The sequence below is a fragment of the Lycium barbarum genome, chromosome 7, assembly GCF_019175385.1.
Source record: "Lycium barbarum isolate Lr01 chromosome 7, ASM1917538v2, whole genome shotgun sequence".
Lineage (NCBI taxonomy): Eukaryota > Viridiplantae > Streptophyta > Magnoliopsida > Solanales > Solanaceae > Lycium > Lycium barbarum.
Window position 1 is genome coordinate 37,282,230 of NC_083343.1, and position 21,543 is coordinate 37,303,772.

General features: G+C 36.2%; 1 protein-coding gene across 2 annotated transcripts; it reads left to right on the forward strand.

Moving 5' to 3' along the window:
• Positions 1–2,207: 2,207 nt before the first annotated feature.
• LOC132602235 (uncharacterized) lies at positions 2,208–4,545 on the forward strand. Of its 2 annotated transcripts, none has more exons than XM_060315188.1 (6): positions 2,208–2,386; positions 2,464–2,676; positions 2,857–2,949; positions 3,040–3,138; positions 3,311–3,640; positions 4,254–4,545. In XM_060315188.1, exons 1-6 carry the CDS (start codon positions 2,342–2,344, stop codon positions 4,344–4,346), a joined length of 873 nt encoding a protein of 290 aa, XP_060171171.1. In that variant the 5' UTR covers positions 2,208–2,341; the 3' UTR covers positions 4,347–4,545. The 2 variants fall into 2 exon arrangements, with proteins under 2 accessions (XP_060171171.1, XP_060171172.1); XM_060315189.1 differs by having other exon boundaries at positions 4,257–4,545.
• The last annotated feature ends 16,998 nt before the right edge of the window (positions 4,546–21,543 follow it).

The window sequence follows — 21,543 nt, forward strand, 5'->3', positions numbered from 1 at the left end:
TAAAATTCACAATTAGAAAAAGTAAAAATCACGTTAACATTTATATTTATCTAGTGTTTAAGTAGTTCATTGCTTTTTAAAATATATATTGAGTATCAATACTCGGTCATTAGTTTGGCGGTTTTTATATATTAGCTTGATATCGTTATTTTGTCCTAAAATTTCGAACCCACAAACCTCAAATTCTGGCTCCGCCTCTGTGTGTTGACCATGACTTGGAATACTTGACGATACCGCCAAAAAATAAAAAGAAAAAAAAAAGAAGCAGCACGGTACTTTATGCTAGTTCTACCATGCAACTCAAATCCTTCATCTATTACTTTAACGGAGAGTAAAAGTGAGTGTAGCAAAATCGCTAACTACAATTAGAACCATAGTTTAAAAACTGATAGCATGGTATACCTCAATAAGGAGACGGAAATTAAATATCAGCTAGCATATAGTTAGAGATTCGTATTATAAAATAAGAAGATAAGAAGAAATAATATAAAGAGAATTGACACGAATATATAGAGAGCAATAGAGAGCTTTTCTTATTTCTTCCATGTATTTCTCAAATGTCTTTCGCATCATATTCCATGCCTTTATTTATACTATTACATACAGCTAGGATTACAACAGGGATGTCTTAAGACAATAGTCATTGACATTGATATTGATATTTGGCACAAATATCGATATTTAGCGTCACTTTACACTACAAAAAAGAATGAGATTTTACGGCGGTGTATTTTAAAACCGCCGTAAAATGTAATATGATACTGCGGTTTCGGTGACGCCATAATTTTTTTTTTAAAATAACGGCGTTTTTATTAATATAACGGCGGTTCAAACCGCAGCTATATATATATATATATATATATATATATATATATATATATATATATATATATATATATATATTTTATTTTTTATTTTATTTTTTTTAAAAAAACAATTAGCCCTAATAGTGAATTTTATTCCGATTCTTCGAGAACTTTGAAACAAAATTGGCACAGCTCTTCACTCTTCACTCTTCACTGTCTCTCTCTCACTCTCACTCTCTCTCTTCATGCTCTCTCAAAATTCTCGGTTGTTTCGCATCTTACCTCTCAACACATACAATTACAGGTTGTTTTGCATCTTACTCTTCACTCTCTCTCTTCGTGTATGTTGATTTGTTTTTCTCTGGAATCGATTTGCTAAAGTTGATAAAATAACGGAATTCCTCTCCTGAATGCTACAGGTTTTTAGCAAAATAATAGATTCCTCTGCTAAATCGATTTTTAGGGTTCATGCATGAAAGGAATTTCCTATAATTTTGAAATTTCAGTTTCTGTGTAGTGATTTTACTGTTCTAAGTGTGAATTTGTTGCTACGAGCAGTCAATTTCACTTCCTGGTAAACGATTAGCAGTCTGTGTGTTCATTTCCTTTCTTTTAGTTTTTGATCTACTTTTTGCTATTTTAATTTTGTTGATATTTGCTTTAATTTTTGTTGTTTTGTCTTGTATTTGGATTGTATGTAATTACTTTTGTAGCTAATATTAACCTAAATATCATATAGGTAGCCAAGGCATCAAAACCTGCTGGTGAAGTTAGAGTTGAGCAGACAATCTAAGGAAAGAGTTACAGTTGTGTATATTCGGTAATTTCAGCTTTTGCCAGTTTTGTTGTGTGGTCAATTCTACTATTTTTACTGCTAGTGTTGATATAACCTCGTGTGTATCTTAGATGTGTTGAAAGTATGAGGCAAATGAATCCACATTGCATGTTCTTAATGCATAATAAAGCAAATTGCATGTATTTCCGGAGGAAGCTAAAAAATGTTGCGTGCCTGTGATGATTTTGTGCAATATTAGCTCACCAACTGTTGTGTAGATTTAAATGTTGCTAAGCTATGTATTGTGTTGCATTTAGCGTTTCTGTTTGTTGCCCATTTATTGGTATTAGTTGTAATGAGCTGAAAGTGTTTGCGTATTTTGTGGTTACAGATTCTTATAACCTGATGAATCCATGTGTAAATCTTCCTGTATTAGGATGTTTTCTATGTTTCAGTATTTGAGTGATGATAGGCAATTAATGGCCTCAATTTTCTGTTTAGGTACTGTATGTGGACCCTTCTGATATGGACCTCATATTTCTGTCCGTAGATGGAATTGTTGATTTTGTGTTTCTTTCCTACCAATGATAGTTTCATGAAAGCTATGGTTCCTGACTTTATTCATTGTTGGTAGATAATTGTAGATTTTAATGAGTATGGTTCAGCTATTGGAATATCAGCTGGCCTACTTGCTCAAGTTTTGGGGCACCTTGCCACAAATTCTCGATACTTTCCCATTGGCTTTGAGAAATGGCCGCACATGCCTAAAGCATTTATCGACCGTGTTTTTACTGAAATCCTATTGGTAATGCCTTCTAAGTTATTTTCCTTAATTCGTATATGTAAAACTTCATTGAACTAACATACTTCATTTTTATGAAGCCTCAGTTTTTCTTTAGGATTGATCAAGAAAGAGCAAAGAGTCATGTTGACAGTTCACTCAATAATAAGTGGAAGGAGTTCAGGCTAAAGCTATGGCGTGCGGCGTGGGATCCATTAAAGAGTAAAGAAGAAATCATCAGGAAAGTTCCAACAGGCATTCCCATGGACCAATGGGCATTGTTTGCTAATTATCGCCTGAAAGAAGAAACACAGGTACTTTAAGGTTTGGCACAGTTGGGTTGAATAGTATGGTTGAATTTTACAACTGGGTATTTGTTCTTATTGTTGTTTATTGATGTTTGAATTATATACAGTGTTATATTTCAATCTGAAAATTTTCCCCTCTTTTTTTGCTAGTTACTATTTATCTACTGCTCCCTATTTTTATTGTAGGCACTTTGCAAGAAGAATCAACAGAGTCGACAACAACAAAAGATTCCTCATACCAGTGGGGCTAAGAGTTTAGCTAGAATAAGGGCTGAGATGGTACTTCGATATAATGTGCTTAATGATACATTCTCTATATGGAATACGTTCTTAATCAATTACTAATATTTTACTTCTTGGAAATTTCAGGAAAACATGGGAAAAGAAGTTGATCGAGGCAAAGTGTGGATTGAGACTCATAGGAGGAAAGATGGGAATTATGTGAATGATGCAGCTAGGGAGGTTGGGGTAAGTATTAACTGACTCTGAATTGTTGCCCTTTTTTTTTTTTTTTTTTTTTGAAACTGCTATGGTAACCAGCAGTTTTGCCAACATAGAGAAATCTAGCACTCTTTCATGACATTGGGTTGAATAGTATCCTCCATTTGTGATGCTTATTGTGGTTTTACCTTTCGTGTAGGAGAGAATTGAAGAAATTCGAAGTCAAAGATCAGAAGGTCTCACAGAAATTTCTCCTCATGATGCGCTTGGTGTGGTCTTTGGTCCGGAGCACCCTGGTCGAGTTCGAGGCTTAGGCATGGGTATTGTTCCAACTGTGGCATTCAATAAGACATCAAGGCGAGGTGGTCGTTTTTATATGGGTTCGTCTAATGCTAGCGCTCCACCTCCACAATGGCAACAAGAGATGGCGGATATGAGATCACAATTGAATGCGCTAACAAACTTATATCGAATGAACATAGGGAATATCCCTGAGGAGTTTAATCACTTATTTCCGACTCCTCCACAGGTACAAGTACTTATTTTTTTGAGTAACCAAAAGCCTGCAATTCTGGAGGATTCTCCTTTTTTTCATTAATACTTATTTTGTGTGTCAAAAATATATAACTTTTTTGTTAAATGCTCTCTGGTTTTTTAGCTATGTATATGAATGTAAACTATGAAAATCTCTAATTCTTCGGAAAGAAATGAATAATGCAGAATAAAATCACATGGCAAATGTGAAGGTGATAGGAGAGACTCAACCCATATGTTCCTTACAATCATGTAATGTTGACAAAATCACTGGAGTATGTAAACTTTACTGGTGATTTAGTACTCATAATGTTTACCTAGTTTGTGTTAGGTAAGATTATATATTTTTGTAGTGACAGAAGTAAGAAGTATGTTGTGATCTATTACAGAAATAGAAGTTATATATTTTTGACATAATCCTTGGCTTGTTTGATTTTAAATTTAATTTGTAATTCTGACTAATATACAAATGGATTCTTGATTGAATAAGTAGCTACTGTGCATTCTCCAGTTAGTTTCAGTTCTGTCCCAAAGCTGCTATGAACTTGATAACACTTGTTTGATGACTTCTAGTGCTTGTTGGCTGAAAGTTTGAATATTGTTTTTAGCAGGCACAGGATTCAGGAAGCGCTCGGTCGCCAGTTGGACCAAGAAGATTCTCTGATAGAAGTAACTACGGCGATAGAGCGAGCGGCAATTAGTAATCATCTAGGATCAAAACTACTACGGCGATAGAGCGAGTGGCAATTAGTAATCATCATTAGGATCAAAACTATGTTTTTTGGGTATTTTTGATGAATAACTTTGAAACTCTAGCTTGAATTTGGATGTAATTTTGGGATACTTTTGTTTTAGATATTGAATATTTTGTTGATTTAAACCTTTCAAGTGTTAAAATTATTATGGTGTTTGATTTCATAAAAGATGAAATTATTATGAATGGTGTTTGATTTCATAAGGTGCAAAAATCGAATCTAAATTTGGCAATACAGAATTGTCAGCTGCTTAGGGTGGCTAGCTGCCAAAATATTGTTTAATAAAATAACAAAATGGCAGTATTAAAAAGTGCACTGTTTAGCAGCATTATGGCGGTTTGAAACCGCCATAATTTTTCATAACACTAACAGCGGTTAAAAACCGCTGCAATATACATATTATGGCGGTTTTCCGAAAACCGCGGTAATAGGATTAATGGCGGCAAGGATTGCGGCGGTATTGAAAACCGCCATTTAAGCTGGTTATGGCAGTTTTAAACCGCCGCTATACCCATTAAAAACCGCCGTAATCCTTCCGTTATTTTTGTAGTGTTATCTTCTTAGCACTTTAATCGCATTTTCTATGATGGAATTGCTTTATTAATGCTTATGTTGGTATGTTTTGTGTATTTAGGTGCAATGAGGACAAATGATGAAAAACCGAGCAGATTTGGTTAATTTTGGAGGAAAGTTCATGGACACAAGGTGATGAGACGATCGTGCGACACTTAGAAGAATTTTTTGCTGATAACTAAAGCTTGGGTGCAAGGCCTGCGTCGCGGAAGAGGTTGTCAAGCGTTACACCCACGTCGCGGGTGCAAAGTGGAAAAATCAATCTCTCAATCTCGCACTTTGGGGTCTGCATAACGCACCCGCATTGCTCATGCGACACGGGTGCAACACGGAATCGCGCCTATTTTTCCCAATTGAATAGGATTTGGTCTAATTTTGTAGGTTTAACCCACGACTATAAATAGATGTTTTTATCATTTTAAACGACGTTCTGGGATTTTTGCTTAGACTTGTAAGCCGTCGTCTTTATTTTCGATCTCTAGGTTTATTTTATTTTCTTCTTTTCAACTCTAGAATATTCATGAATTCTTGTTCTTCATCTAGAATCATAAGCAGCTAAACTTCTTAATTCTAGGGATGTGGCGAAAGACATGATAGTTGGTTTGCGACAATTCTATCGATTGAATTTTCATATTTTGGGCTGCTTATTTATTCCCGTGCTTAATTATTTAATTACTTGATCACTAATTAGACGCAATCTGTGGCGCGTGAGTTGGACTTGAAAGAGAGAATTCATGTACGTAATAAGAATACATAGAGTTTGTTCGATTTAAAAGTTTCACTTCTGAGGATAGAAATATACCCTTTAGCCATACTTAGTTGGTTACGGAGAAGTAAATGAGTTCTTGTTACCTCTGACGACCATAGAAATATAGGCGTTATAGTAGCATCTACATGCTTGTGAGTAGTTCGAAAAAATATCATAAATGTACAATTAACCCGTCAGAAGACTAACTGGATTGTCGAAAGCCATGCCCCTGGAACTTTCTCACATCTGATAAATCTTGCAGTCTTGTCAAAATTGTCTCAGTCACAAAACCATCATATTTATTTCTTTCTTTCAGTAGTAGTTAGTTATAACAAAACCCATTGATTTTACTCTCTTGATTAGTCATAATGAAATTTGAATTGGTTGAACAGTATAAAATCTAAATCTCTGTGGGTACGATATCTGGACTTTAAAATTCTATATTAGTTATACAACCACGCATACTTGTGTGTGCGTTTGGGATCAATAGACATCATGGGAAAAGATCACGAGTGAGGTTTTAGAGGTGTGAGAGATTATGAGAGAGGTCATGAAGGTGTGGGAGTTAATTACTAAGATAGTGGACGTCCACACTAATTATTTCGTAACAATTACCATATATACACACAAGCATTTACACATTAATTATGATTCATAATCATAAGTGGCCCATGCCAACAGCATTAATTATCAGCATAGTTTTAGTTGGTGTAACATGTTATTTGCCATATTCTCGATGTTACCGATCCATATTTGCTATGAAAAATTATCTTTTATTGATTTTTAATTGACGCGCCAATTTGAAAAATCGTTATACTGTTAGTATATAGAAATTAAATTCTTTTTCAGAAAAAGAAAAAAAAATAACCATTACCAGTTACATCGGATCCGAAAATCTTATTGACTTAGACCGTTGAAAAGAAATAACTGATCCGATTTCTGTCCCACGTATCTGAGACCACTTCACACACAAAGGTCAAGCCTGATAATACTCTCCTATATATTGCTTGTTTTTCTTGGAAGAATCCTAACATGTAGGGCATTTGGCGAACTATAGCCTTATTTCACACATACAGGTCAAGTCTTCATTGCATTTATAGAATAAAACGCCAAACTAGATATATTTGAATTTTTTACAGAGTTCAAGAATCAAGAGTCAAGACCATAGCGTGTGGACGAGTTGACGCAACAGTCCAGCCGCATTATAGAAAAAGACATAAATAATTGGATGCTTTATAATTTTTTTTCCTGGTTTTATCTTTTTAATTATTTTTAGAACAAACAAATTAAAGGTTCAAGGAAAGAATATGTTGCTCCCTCCGTGTCAAAAAGATTAACAGTTTTCACTTTTTGAGAGTTAAGCAAGTTGTTCTTTGACAGTAATTTTTTCATACGTCTATTAAATATTTTAAATTATTAATTGAGATAACTTATATTACTTTTTACGTAGTTTTCAAATATGTAAATTTTATTTCGAAAAAAATAAAAAATTCTATGTTAAATCTCACGGTCAAAATTAAAAAATTTGACTATCGAAAAACGAGAAATGCTAATCTTTTTGGAAAAGAGAAAGTAATTTATAGCTAGAGAAAATTATCATCTGAAAAGTCTAAAATAGAAAAGGATAAATAAATGTTAGACACCATCATTACCCAATATCCCAAAAGAAATAAAAAGCAGGGAATCACTTTATATTTTTTTAGGAAAGGAATAGAATATGACGTCACATATGATGAAGGGTTCCCACCCTGTTATGTGATGTAATAAAATGTGGTCGAAATGAAGCTATAATTCATTTTAAGTATGAACAGTTTCGATTTTAATTGACAACGTAAAGCATATAATTGTTCACATGTGAATCACCTTTAGGACATGGTAGTCTATTCTTTTGTTCTCATTAGATTGTTGCACGTCATGCATTCTCTTGCTTTGATTGCACTAAGGTGGAGGAGATGAGAATAGCTCATCATACAACTAAATTCTTTGTGATGCCAAAAACGATGCAATTCCTATCGTCATGACCGCAGAACTAATATAATTTGTGTTTTTTTATTTATTTTTTATTTTTTTAATTATCATTTGAAATCAATTCTTCCAAATCAATTTTTGTTGTAATTACAATAAGTTGTTAAAAATATTACGCAAGGATACGACATTATCATTGATAAAGGCACATATTTTTTTGAATATTAATTTTAATTTTTTTATAATTAAGTTTTATTTTTAAATTAAACTAACTGTGTAATTACACTTGTGCAATCAAACAACACGCTTGTAATTACACTGTAATTACATTATGACAAACAAATAAGTCGTAGTAATTACAATACTGTGTAATTACTAAGCTATGTAATTACTAAGGTAGTAATTACACTAATTCCAATTACCAGTTGCGAGCATGTGTATTGGATTTCAGAGGCAATTGCGATGATTATTTGCCACTTATTGAATTTGCCTATAACAACAAGTATCATTCCAGAATCCAGATGACTCCGTATGAAACTCTGTATAGAAGGAAGTATAGGTCGCCAATTGAATGTTTCTCTTCCGGATTTATAATCCGTCATTCTTCTCTTAATTCGTGGAGCGAATTAGTTACGTAGTATTATACAACGGTGTGGAAATGGCAGGGATTAGTTGCTATAAGGCATTTACTCTCTTCTCATAGGTATACGTTTCTCTTCAACAACTTTTTTGGTTCCGACAACCCAAAGCAGCAAACTCTTTACATAACACTTGAATCTTAGAGAACTATTTCAAGAATAATAAATGATTAAAATAAAAAATTATCTGATTTAGACAACGTGTTTTATTGTTGTCACTTGTTTCTCTACTTGTATTATCTCCACATTGTTCATTTTGAGGAAAGTGAAAAAAAGAACCTCGTCAAAGAAGTGATTGCAAAAGTGCCTTGTCATTCCAAAGATTGGACGTGTGACCACATATGAAGGGCATCAATATGAAACAGGCAATTTGAGAGTTGTTTTATTTTTTTGTTTTTATATTACTTTCCGAATTGGTCAATGGAGAAGGTGGGGTTCACCACTTAGAGTTAATAATATATAGAAAGAACAGAAAGGTTCAAATATTACCTTAACGCATTCAGAAATGAGTAAATATGCCCCTCGATATTATTTTATCTCTCATATTCTTTTACCGTTCACTAATTGGTCCAAAATTTCCAAATTTTTCTATAATTTAATTGGAGTCCCTAGCTAACTTAATTAGTTGACTAATAAGTGAAAGAACCATATATGCCCTTAAATATATGCTAAATTGAGCAGATTTGCAAAAGATGGCAGCAAATCATTTTTCAAACTGAATGAGGCCATCTTTGCAAAAACCTCCCACGGTCATTTCTACTGCCCACCCTTCCTGTTAACATGATAACAGTTTCTACATCTTTGACTAGTTGTGCGTTTCTCTTCTTGTAAGAGAACTATGTATACCTTATTTTTGTCTCCCAAGAAAGTATACATAGGCAACCCTTTTAATTGTTCAATTTCCACGTCCTAAATAAAATGAATCGGTCAAACATGGCCACTTCGGTCACTATTGACCGATCCTCACAAGCGGAGTTGATACTAAAAAGAGTGTGTACGCACTTACTCCCTCCGTTCACTTTTACTTGTTATTTTTTGCATATCAAAATAAGACAATATTTTTTCTTCCTATTTTACCCATAGTATTAATTATTCACTTCAAATTATTTTTCAAATCCAATAAAAATATGCACTAATTAATATGAGTATATTGGTAAATTATACACTTTATTTATTATTTCTTAAACAGCGTGAAAAATCTAAAGTGGACAAGTAAAAGTGAACAGAGGAAGTATTTTTTAAGATGAACAAGAGTGTTTAAATCTCACATTGCACTCCCTTCAAAATTTTGGCTAGTGATCCCAAAGTCCACTCCCGTGTCCCAAACGACTTCAAATTCCTATATTTCCTAAAAGTATATCAAAACTCAAGGGATCCAGGACTTTTGTGTCAACCAAATCAAAATAGGCCCTAATTTTGAGCTCCTTTTCTTTAAGGGATAATATGCGACCAAACAACAGAAGATGTGATAAAAGGGGAAGAGGACGGTGAGTGATCAGTTCCAACTAACACACAAGCGTCGACAAATAATATATATGATAAGTAAGATATCATTCCCAATGAGGACTTGTGAGTTTAGCTATCATTTGGATTACACTAATATCAAGTGGTTTATTCGAGGATGGTTAACAAAAATGATGATGTACTATGAACTATTGCAACAAAGTAATTCAAGAATATTCAACTACGTTCTAAAGCTTTGCGAAGAGTTCAATAAGAGATAAGATTGTAGAGTTACAGGCGTATGTCAATCCCGTCAAGTATCCTTTTGAAGTAATGTTTGAAAATCTTGTTTGTTAATCACAGTGTTGATATTACTCCCGAGTTCATTCCTGATAAACCGTTGCTTATTCAAACTACTGAAGCGCCTATGTTCCCGTAATTATCTCAAATAATATGAATGTCATTGTAATTCCTGTATTTGACTACGCAAGACGTACTAAGTAAAGGTCTATAACTAGTCTGTCACTTGCTAGCTATTAGTTAGTCAGATCCGCTAATTAGTGACGGACAAATCGCCGGATCACCAAACTTGCTCTACTCAAGGCCCAGTGCTATCTAAACCCCTCGTCCGAGCGCATAATCTAGATACGTAGTTAGTCCCTCCATGTTAGCTACCCACAGAGATAATTTTTGCATGATTAAGTAAACAGACGTATTAAAGCAATAGATGATGATAATCAACACATTAAATCAAACTTCAACTACGACATTCATAATTCATGCAACCACAGAAATAAGTAAACTAGTCACTCATGCTCGTGTACAAATCTCTAGAACTCAATAACATAAACTATAGAACAAATAAAGTAAAGAGAAACTCAATGAATCTCCGCCTCGAACTCTCTTTGGTCGTCTCTTTATCCTTCTTTTGATTCCCCTCTCAAAAGTATGTTCAAGTCATATTTATAATATGTGGAAAACACTTGGACTGGTACGCCCTTAATGATTCAAGTGAAATTCATAATTACAGAAAAAGACATGGGTGCGCCGCACACCTACTGTTGATGTGCGCCACACCAATGATGTCACGCCCCAAATCTGGCGAGGCGTGACCGGTACCCGATGCCATACTCGACCCGAGCGTACCACTCTATAACTATGATCCTGGAGGGGTAACCCTCAACTTAGGCCGACGAGGCCTACCTGCAAACAGACAACACCAACCACGGCCGACAAGGCGTATCCTGAAACGTTTGTAAGTATGTATACGTCTGTAAGTATGTATACATACCTGAAGGGCACACACCCAAAACATGTATACATAACTGTGTAGGCCGACGAGGCTGTCATACATGTCTACAACCACCAGAACCAAAGGGGACATATACAAGGGCCGGCAAGGCCACTATGCTGACATACATGTCATATAGGAATATGTCTACAAGCCTCTAAGGAGTAATGATCGTATTAGTGCCGGGACAGGGCCCGACCTACCTATCATCTGTATATACACAAAAGTTTGGATTAGATAACTCCGAATGACATGGAGCTTACCACACTAGCTAGTACTCGGAAATCTACTAGGGCGGTCTCTCCAGCCGTCTATTTGAACCTGCGGGCATGAATACAGCGTCCCCAGGGAAAGGGATGTCAGTACGAAATAATGTACCGAGTATGTAAAGCGACTGAAACTTATACTGAAATAAAATATGAAATAACTGAATATAACAAAGAACCAATAAAATATCTGACTGTAGTTACCTGCCTCTAGCATCTACTAACTAACTATACGACGTCAAACTACTTAGCCTCGTATCAGGCGTCTAGACATGCATGATTAGCCCCGAAGGCACTCAATATAGCCCTGAAGGCAGTCTGTATGTATAATCATAGCCCCGAAGGCAAGCGCGCATCTGTGTAGCCCCGAAGGCAGTCTGTATGGCCAATAGCCCCGAAGGCAATTATCATAGCCCGAAGGCAACATGATAGCCCCAAAGGCAAACATCATAGCCCCAAAGGCAATCGTAACTCTATACCTTATATAGTCATACTTTCTGTCTCTCTAACTACTTGGCTAACTTGACTAATCATAAGCTCATTCCCACTAAGGGAGAAATACCACATTAGGGTCACGATAACCCAAGTACAACCTTTACGGATAGCATATCTTTGTGCGAATAGTCGAAGGTAGCTTGATAAGGGAAATCATGCCAAAATGAGAAAAGAGATAGCCTTTACATACCTTGGATGAATCAGCTCCGACAACACAATGAACCAATTCGTACTATCCTTTAATCTACACCAACACAAGCATGCTATAGTCAATTCTTTGAAACTAATAACAATTACGATAATCGACAAGTTCTATTTGGCGTTAAGCTTGATTCTTTCTTCATTTCTTCTAATTAATAATAGCAACATCTCTCAAAGTATAGTGTAACATGGAAACCACAACAATCACAACATATACATGCAGTTTTTCTGATTTTCCAGCCACTACAACTCCAAGAGTTGGCTCAAAACAGCCCCAACAACAATAACAACATAATAGCACAACTAGTATACTTGTTCATGGAATTTCATCTTCACAACTTATCCAATCAACAAAATAAACTCAAACACAACTAGAGAAGGGATAAAATTACCTTATGAAATGAGAAACAACTCCAACAACTACTTCTTCAAACGTAAGGCAGCCCACAACAACAACACAACAACAAAGAACTCTTGTTCTTTCCTTTCAAGTCTACGTTGAGGTTGGATTGGATCCAAATCCACTTAGATATATTATGGAACCTTAGAGACTGTTATGGAACTCTTATGGGAGGTGTGAGGGTTTACCTTGGATGAAACGCAAGAAAACAATGAGGCCCCAATTATTTTAAAAGAACTTAAAGTCGGCCATCGCCACAAAGTACGCCCAAAATGTACGGGACGTACTTTCTCTCTGAACTTGAATTTAGATAGGTTATGCATCCCATAACTCCTTATACACTAGCGTATATACCCCCCTAAAGTTGAGCCAAAATCCTGTCCAGAAGTTTGCCTACTTTTCCCCGATGTTACGCCTCGAAAAATTTCATGTCGTTGTGCAGTAAATAGGATAACGTAGGGTAAGATGCATATGATATCCCTACAAGTGATAAGGGGTACTTAACGATTCTAATTAAGATTCTATAGACATTTGAGGCAAGGGAAGAAAGTTCGTTGAGGAGGGCGAAGCACAAGTCGTGTTTGAAAAGATTTTGGGAATAATCGAGCTAAGGTTGATTTAATGATGTCTTGAGGAAGAGTTATAATGCTCCTTAGATGGTTGATGAAGTGTTAACAAAGTGTTAAGAAGGTTCCATAAGGATTGGAGACCAAACGAATCGACGAGAACAAGTTCAGGAGGAAGGTGAGTTATACGACCCATTATACGGTCCGTATAATGGCCCATATAACAGTCACAGTGAGGGGTCATCACTGGATGACTTATACGGACCGTATAAAATTATACGGACCATATAAGTGTCCGTATAAAGAGCATTACGGGCCAGATTTTTCCAAGTATAAATATAAGATCCAAAGTCTTATTTTCTAATTTCCTCCATTTCTCTCAAAACCTCTAGAATATTCCACACACTTCATTAACATAAATTCAAGGGAAATCAAGGATCAAATACCAAAAACTAGTAGAATCAAGTGCAAGAATGCTAACTAGGGTTGATGGAAGCTAGAAATTTCTTTGGAATTGAAGTTAGAGTTTTCTCCAAGTGAAGCATTTCCATCCAAAACCTATTCCTACACAATCAAAGGTGAGTTTTATGTTCGTTTTATGCTACCAAGAGTATTGAATTGTTGGAAGACTTGGATTATGGAAGAAAGTAGAAAATGGAGTACAAATATGAGAATAGTGGAATTCTTGAATGGTAACTTGATTTGAATCATAGTTCTTGACATGTTATGAGTATAATCTTGTTATTAATGACAAGAGTGTTGAAGAAGCATTGTATGTGACTGAAAACGACGTAGTGTGCTAGTCATGGTTATGGATGACTTTGAAATGGAATTGTGAGAATTGAATGGTGTATAGCTCGATGAAGACTATTGATTATGGTGTTGTAGTGTTGTTATTGATGTTTGGAAGTTGGTTATTATATGGAGAAAGTTATAGAAACAAAGGAAATGCTGCCCAATTTTCATTAGCTTTTAGTCGTTTTAGCTTAAGCTTAAGTATATTATCGATTATCTAATCTTAGTAAGAATTCTCTTGAATGTAGAATCATCGGCTTCGAAGGGAACCATTTAGTCGATGGAGTTAAGGAGACAAAGAGGTATGTAAGGCTAATCCCTTCTTTTCTAAGGCATGATTTCTACAACATGACTTCCATTATCTTTCCATAACTCTCTCATATTCCGGAAACTATAAGTCTATGATTATTAAGAGCTTCTCATGAGATAAAGATAAGAGATGTGTTATGAATATGCCAATGATGATGATGAATTTAAGTATAGAGACTCTAAAGCTTATGATATGATATTCTTATGAAGCTAATGATCCTTATATGATTCCTTGATGTTATTCATTGTTGTTAGACTCACCTTATGATGCCAGTTCCTTTAAGGTGAGACGTGATGATCATGACTACTCCATAATGGCATCGGGGGGTTCTCGAACTTACGTCACCTCGGTAGAGTTGTAGTTTTTCCTTTGGTTCTTATGCATGATTTGTGATAAGTATATAGCGATGACATTACACCGTGCCTACATGGCCGGGCAGACACCGCTAAGGCAGGCGGCATATATACCATCTCTAAATGGCATGGGCAGACACCACTAGTAGGCGGCATGAGATGTTTAACCCGGACGCCGGAGGCCCGGACGCCGGCTAACGATGATCACACTGTACCTATATGGTCGGGCAGTTACATACTTATGCTTACATGACATGATGTTGTTTATTATATGAGTTAGCATCCATGACTCCACCGTAAGAGGCAATCAGTTACAGGTTACCCCTTTGTCTTATATCCTTGCATCTCTTTATTATGTTATTGTGTATGCCTTACATGCTCAGTACATTGTTCGTACTGACGTCCTTTTCTTTCTATGGATGCTGTGTTCATGCCCACAAGTAGACAGGGAGGCGGCTCAGATCCTTAGGAGCTACTCAGCAGATTCACAGATGCACTCCACTACTCCGGAGGTGCCATTTGTTAATACATTCTTTTGTGTACATATGTGGGTACGGCGGGGTCCTTTCCCGTCCTTATGTTTCAATACTCTATTAGAGGCTCGTAGATATGTATGCGTGGGTAGTAGTTGTCTCATGAGTACATCAGTGTATATCTTGTATATCATTTTTTGCAGCCATGAGGGCTTATGTATATATGTATTGCCTTGGAGATTATGTGTGTTCAGGTTGGGTATGATAATAAGCATAATGGGTGGTGCTCGGTAGTCAGCTCCGAGTACCTGTCATGGCCCCTAGTTGGGTCGTGACACCCGAGTTTTGGCGAACTTGTTTCTTTCGATTCGTTTGATCTCGAAACCTCTAGATACACTCTCAATACTTTACATAAAGTATTACTTACCCTCATATGGTCTCATAACTCATCCGAATTTAGTCTGCTTACGATGCAATCGACTCACCGAGACAGAGTACGACGAGCTTATCATTTCTCAAACTTTTTGCAACTCCTTAAAGTCCAATATGATTGCTTTTATTAAATTCTCAAGTTAATCCTTTCCTTGGAATTATGTCAACTTACTCACAATGAATCCCACGTACGAAAGTATGGGATTTAGCTAATGTTAATTTGGCAAGTCCATAAAAATGCATGTGTGCGGCGCAAGAGGTAGATATTGGGTGCAGGCATCAAGCCAAAACTTCAGAGAGATGAAAGTCAACAAGTTTGTATAGACATTGAAGGTACGGCGCATGGGGTACCTTTCCCATGTGTGGCGCAAAGCCAATTTCCATGAAATGTATTTTTTCAACTCCTTTTCATGCATACTCGGACCTCGGGGTCTTAGCTCGACCCGAATACGTGGGAAGACTTATAATTAGACTTCAAACTTATTTTTACATCCTTTATGTATCAAATCTCAATCTTTTCACCAAATCATCTCCTACACAATCAAAATACAAAAAAAAAAAAACATGTTGCAAAAACTAGGAATTCAAAAAAAAGGTCAAGGAAAATATATGGCTATCAAACGAAATGCTATAGGCTATGGGGGCAAACTAGTGATATAATATATGAGCAGGCTAAATTTAACAAGACATATCAAAGAAAGCCTGTTATCATTTTCTAAATAAAGCAACACTATTAGCTTCAATAACATACATGAGAAGTTCTAGACTAAGATGCAAAATATGAAATATGCATGAAGTCCTCACCACACATGGCACAGATCTCAATAAAGATGGTTCCGCTCTTGTCTAAGACAGACAAGATCATTGTGAACTACTTAATAAGACACGAGCTATGTATAGTGTCAGTACCGTAATCCCCAATGCTAAAATATTCATTCAAAAATCAATTCAATAAAGGTTAGAATTGTGATTGAATTTGTCGAGACCCAATTCGCGCGTCATGATGGCACTTCACTGTCCCCCCTTGTAGGTGAACCATCCCCTAAAATTATTAGATACCTTTTCATACAAGTGCGGAATTTAAAGTTCATCGAAAACACTAAATAGCAGTCACAGTAAATTTAACAAATATGGAAGAATGATTTGATGTTTAATATTCCCAAAACCTGGTCTTAACGGGTACAAAAGCTTCTAATATAGAATACAATATCTAAATACAGAATTTACAAATCCCTAAATACTAGAAATAAATCTTGTCTATGAGATTAGACATAGACAGAGAATATAAAAGGAGATCTAGGGCTGCGGGAACGACTGGTAGCACACCCAAGAATATTCGATGATGCCCTCGGGATCATTAACGAGGTGTCATGTCCCAAACAGACGTGAGTGACACCCACACTAGTCCTATAGTGGGCGAACCAATTCCAATTACTTAAACCAATTAATACACATTGCTCACCAATAATGGAATAAAATGTCTAACAATAAAATAAACTAAATAGCAAGTGCGCAAATCTAGCTATTACATCCCCAAAATCTGAAAGTCTCCGTACAAGGACTCTAACCAACAATATCTAAAAGAAGAGATACTGTCTAAAAATAATCATAATGTCTGGGATGAAAATAGACATCTGAAAATAAAGAAAGATCGTCAGGTGGAATGGCACGGATAGGAGCTCACCCTATGATCTTAGTAATAAACAACCTCTACTAAATGCGAGGTCTGGAAGACATCTCTAGCTCAAAATCTGCACTCACAAAAAAGTGCAGCAAATGTAGGTCAGTACAAACCACACGTACTGGTAGGTATCATAGGCCGACTAAGATTAGTATCAAGCATACATACCTAAAATGAATGAAATAGACAGACAGGCACAACAAACATGTATCACAAATAAGATCCTCAAATAATCCACTTTCAGAATAAGTCACCAATTATCAACAATGAAACACCTATGCTCAAGCCCAAAGAAGTAGAATAAACAATAAAGTTCCAACTCTGACACATATTTGTACATATGTGCTAATTAGTAATGTTTTCCCCAAATAGCCATGACCTGCAAGGGACCCATGGTGTCCATGTACCAATCGTTCCGGAAAGAACCTCGGTCCACGAGCTCACACTAAGCTACATCGTCACCCCTATCAAATGTGCCTTAAAAATGTATATGTTCCATCTCAATCATCATCAACAACGTCTCATAATCGAATCACAAGGAATGACTCAAGAACACATATCAAGTCAACATCAATGAAGTATAACCAAATAACAGAAGTCATAATAAGACCCACAATTAATCTGCTCAACGATAATATAATATAAAGCTATCTCAATAAATCTATGAAGGGTATATATGAACACCTTCCTTGCAACGATCTCAAGAATACGATTTTGGTTTATCAACCTCTACAATAGGGAAAATACTTCACACAATGTAATCATGCAACTAACAACAATCACCCAAACTTCGTGTCCGAAGTCCTAGACATGCTTTCTCCCATAGATTCTACGACATATACAATCAACTAATCAAAGTCTAACTTAAGTAAACCGTGACCTACCTTGAAGCCGAACTGGAACAATGCAATCACTTCACAATAACTTTTCCTTTCCTCAAAGCTTCGGAACGTTCACTGTCTAGAATTACAATTTTAAGTATGTAAAGGATCATCAACTTAACAATGACAAATTGGGGATGACAACCCCACCAATTCTACCCTTAATCAAATGGGTTAATTATCCTTAGGGTCATAATCATCCTATGCTAGTCTCAAGTATCATATTGAATCAATTAAAGCCTTCTCTAATCATTTCAACCCTGCAAATCTGGTTTTAGCCAAAGTTTCCATTTTTATTGGAACCCTAGGTCTTAACAACCAATTTTCATCGTTGAATATCAAGTTCTCATGCTATGAAGCGATAATCTCTACTCTTAGATAGTTACACGATGATAAACAACAATAAACAATACCCATTAATATTCTAGGGTTTCCTTGGTATTTGTGTTCTGCCCTTCAATTCCCATTAAAGGTCCTTTGATTGAAACAAGAATCAAATAAGGACATTACACGAAGAAAGTTAGTGTTCAAGGCTTACCTTTGATGGAGATTAGTGCCTTAGCCTTAGAAAGTCGCCTTTATGATCTTTCAGAACTGTTTTATGAGGAATGGGGTCGAAATAAGGACCCCTCCTTGCTGCAGCGGTACCGTGGCAACGAAAATCCTTCCGCTGCAGCGGTGGATTTTTGGCAGTGAGCACTAAAATTTACCACTTTTTATACTTAGTCTCTAAAAATCGTTCTAAGGCTCTACGAACACAAGCCAACTAACAACCAAATTAAAAACACATCACAGTGTCACTTATACGTCACAAAACACAACATAAAACACACCCCAATTTATTTAGGTTCGCTCATTCCAAACCTCGGGAAGTACTAGAGGCAAAGAAACAAGGGAAAATGTACCTGACTATGCGAAAAGATGGGGATACTTGTTACGCATATCGGACTCGGTCTCCCAAGTGGCTTCCTCAACAGGACGATTCTTCCACTGGACCTTAACTATTGCGATTTATTTATATCTCAACTTACGCACGTCCCTATTGAATATAGCAACAGGATCTTCCTTATAGGATAAATTCTTATCTAACAGAACCCAATCCCAATGAATGATATAGGACCCATCACCATCATACCCTTTTAGCATAGAGACATGAAACATTGGATGAACCTGGGGGTAAAGCTAATTCATACGCTACCTCCCCCACACGATCGAGAATCTCAAATGGCCTAATGTATCTAGGATAAAGATAACCTGTCACGACCCAACTAGAGGGCCATGACGGGCACCCGGAGTTAGCACGCCGAGCACATCTAAACATACATCTTATAATCATTTCTGGGTGGACCATTGAGATAGCTCATGGATATCAAATTTGTAAAGACATAAATCGCAATATAACAACATATCTTTGTATAATCTTCGACAATTATGCCCATCATTACCCTCCATCAAGGCTACTAAAATGTTACACAACGATATGAACTGGTAGGGTTATGAAACATCTAACTGTACATACATGTCTACGAGCCTCTTCATAAAATACAAGTAACTATAAGGACCAATACCCAAAGAATGCAGCTCCGAAGTAAGTGGAGTGCTCTTGAGAATCCGCTGATAGATCACCTAGGGTTAGATCCGTCTACCTGTTTACCTGCGGGTATGAACGCAGCGTCCACAAGAAAGGACGTCAGTACGAGCAATGTACTGAGTATGTAAGGCATGAATAGTAGCATAGTAAGAGATACCGAACATGAAAAATAACATAATAAACGTATGAAGATAAAGTAATATAAAAGAGACTAACTTATGCCTCTGAATGTCCGTTTTAAGGCGAATGTCGTGCATGCCTAGCTTTTTAAAAAAACTTTTACATACATATCCATATATAATATCCCGTCCGGCCGTTAAGGCACAGTAATATATATATATATATATATATATATATATATAGCATCTTATTTGGTGTTATCTTACTCGGCCATATAGGCGCGGTGTTATATATATATATATATATATATATATATATATATATATATATATATATATATATATATATATATATATATATATATATATATATATATATTTATATATATATATAGCATCTTATTTGGTGTTATCTTATTCGGCCATATAGGCGCGGTGTTATCTTACCCGGCCATGTAGGCTCGGTGTTATCCCCAGCTGATCAGTGGGATGCAATACATACATTCGCGTAAAAATACATAATGAAATCAACATCATCATTAGCATTACCATTATCACCATATCATTCATTGAAGGGTCAACCATCATAAGATGGAATCGACGATGTCACGGGAGTCTCGAGACTCATGAACTTAGGTAGCACTAAAATAAAATCGTTATCATCGCTATATCTCACCTCGAAGAAAGGAATGACATGAGGTGAGACCATCAACAATATGTAAACTCAAAATATTCATGGAATGGCTCAATAATCTCATAATGCTCTCAAATCATAGCTTCGGAGTTTCTAGAAGAGAATCATCATCATCGTCACAATCATCATAGAACATTTTTCATTTAACATCATAAGAATCTTTAAGAGTCATAAACTTCTAGCTTTTGAAAACAAGGCGGTTATGGAAACATTTATGGAATCATAACATAGGAATCATGCCTTTGAAAGAAAGGGACGAGCCTTAACATACCTGTTCAACATCGTATTACTTACGATTATCCGCCCGAGCTCGTAAATCTACATTCAAGAGGATTCGTATTATCGTTAGACCCATTGTTATATACTTATGCTAGGCTTCCTTATTAAACCATTCTACATCCTACCGAAAATCGGGTAGCATCACCCCGTTTACAGGCCTAGCCCAAAATTATAATTCAGCAACCAACAACAATAACAACAATACCAACATCCACCACAATACCATTACTACCAAAATATTCCATAATTTATTCCATATGACATTTATCCCATATTTCCGCCAACACAATTATGATATGACTATTTAACAGTTCTACCTCCGTAAATAGACCAAGATTAACATTAATAATAAGAGATCCATACCTTTCTCAGTAATATTGCTATATCTCCACTTTTTCCCACCTTGAGCTGAGCCAAACTCGTCGTTATACAATTCTACAACCGTCACTATATCTTTGCCGGAATTCTAGGAATTCTACTTGATCCACGTTAAAATTTGATAAGTGAAGGTTGGGGGAAGTTTCTGGAAAGTTTGAGGAGCTTTGGGTGTGTTTTGGAAGAGGAAAGAAAGGGGTGACCCCCTTTATATAACGGTCTAGGTTCTGCCTGGATCGACTTAAAATTTACTCAGCGCGACCGCACTGCCAAGTGGCACGTTCGTGCTGAGTTGCAGGGTCCTCCTCTACGCATTTGCGCAACCTTCTGGCGCGTTCGCGCAGGGTTAATTCCCTGCCCTAACAGCCGATCTTAAAACACGTATAATGTTTGATGCCGATATCGTATGAGAACCCACGACCTATGGTTGGAAAGATCTTTCAATTATCTACAACTTTCATTTTTGGTGTGACTCCAAATTCTAAATCTCCAAGTCGTATCATCCAAAAATGTATCCTTAAATCATCCTTTTGGAGGGCTTATGCCCATATTCGGCTTAAGGGTCCTTCTTAAG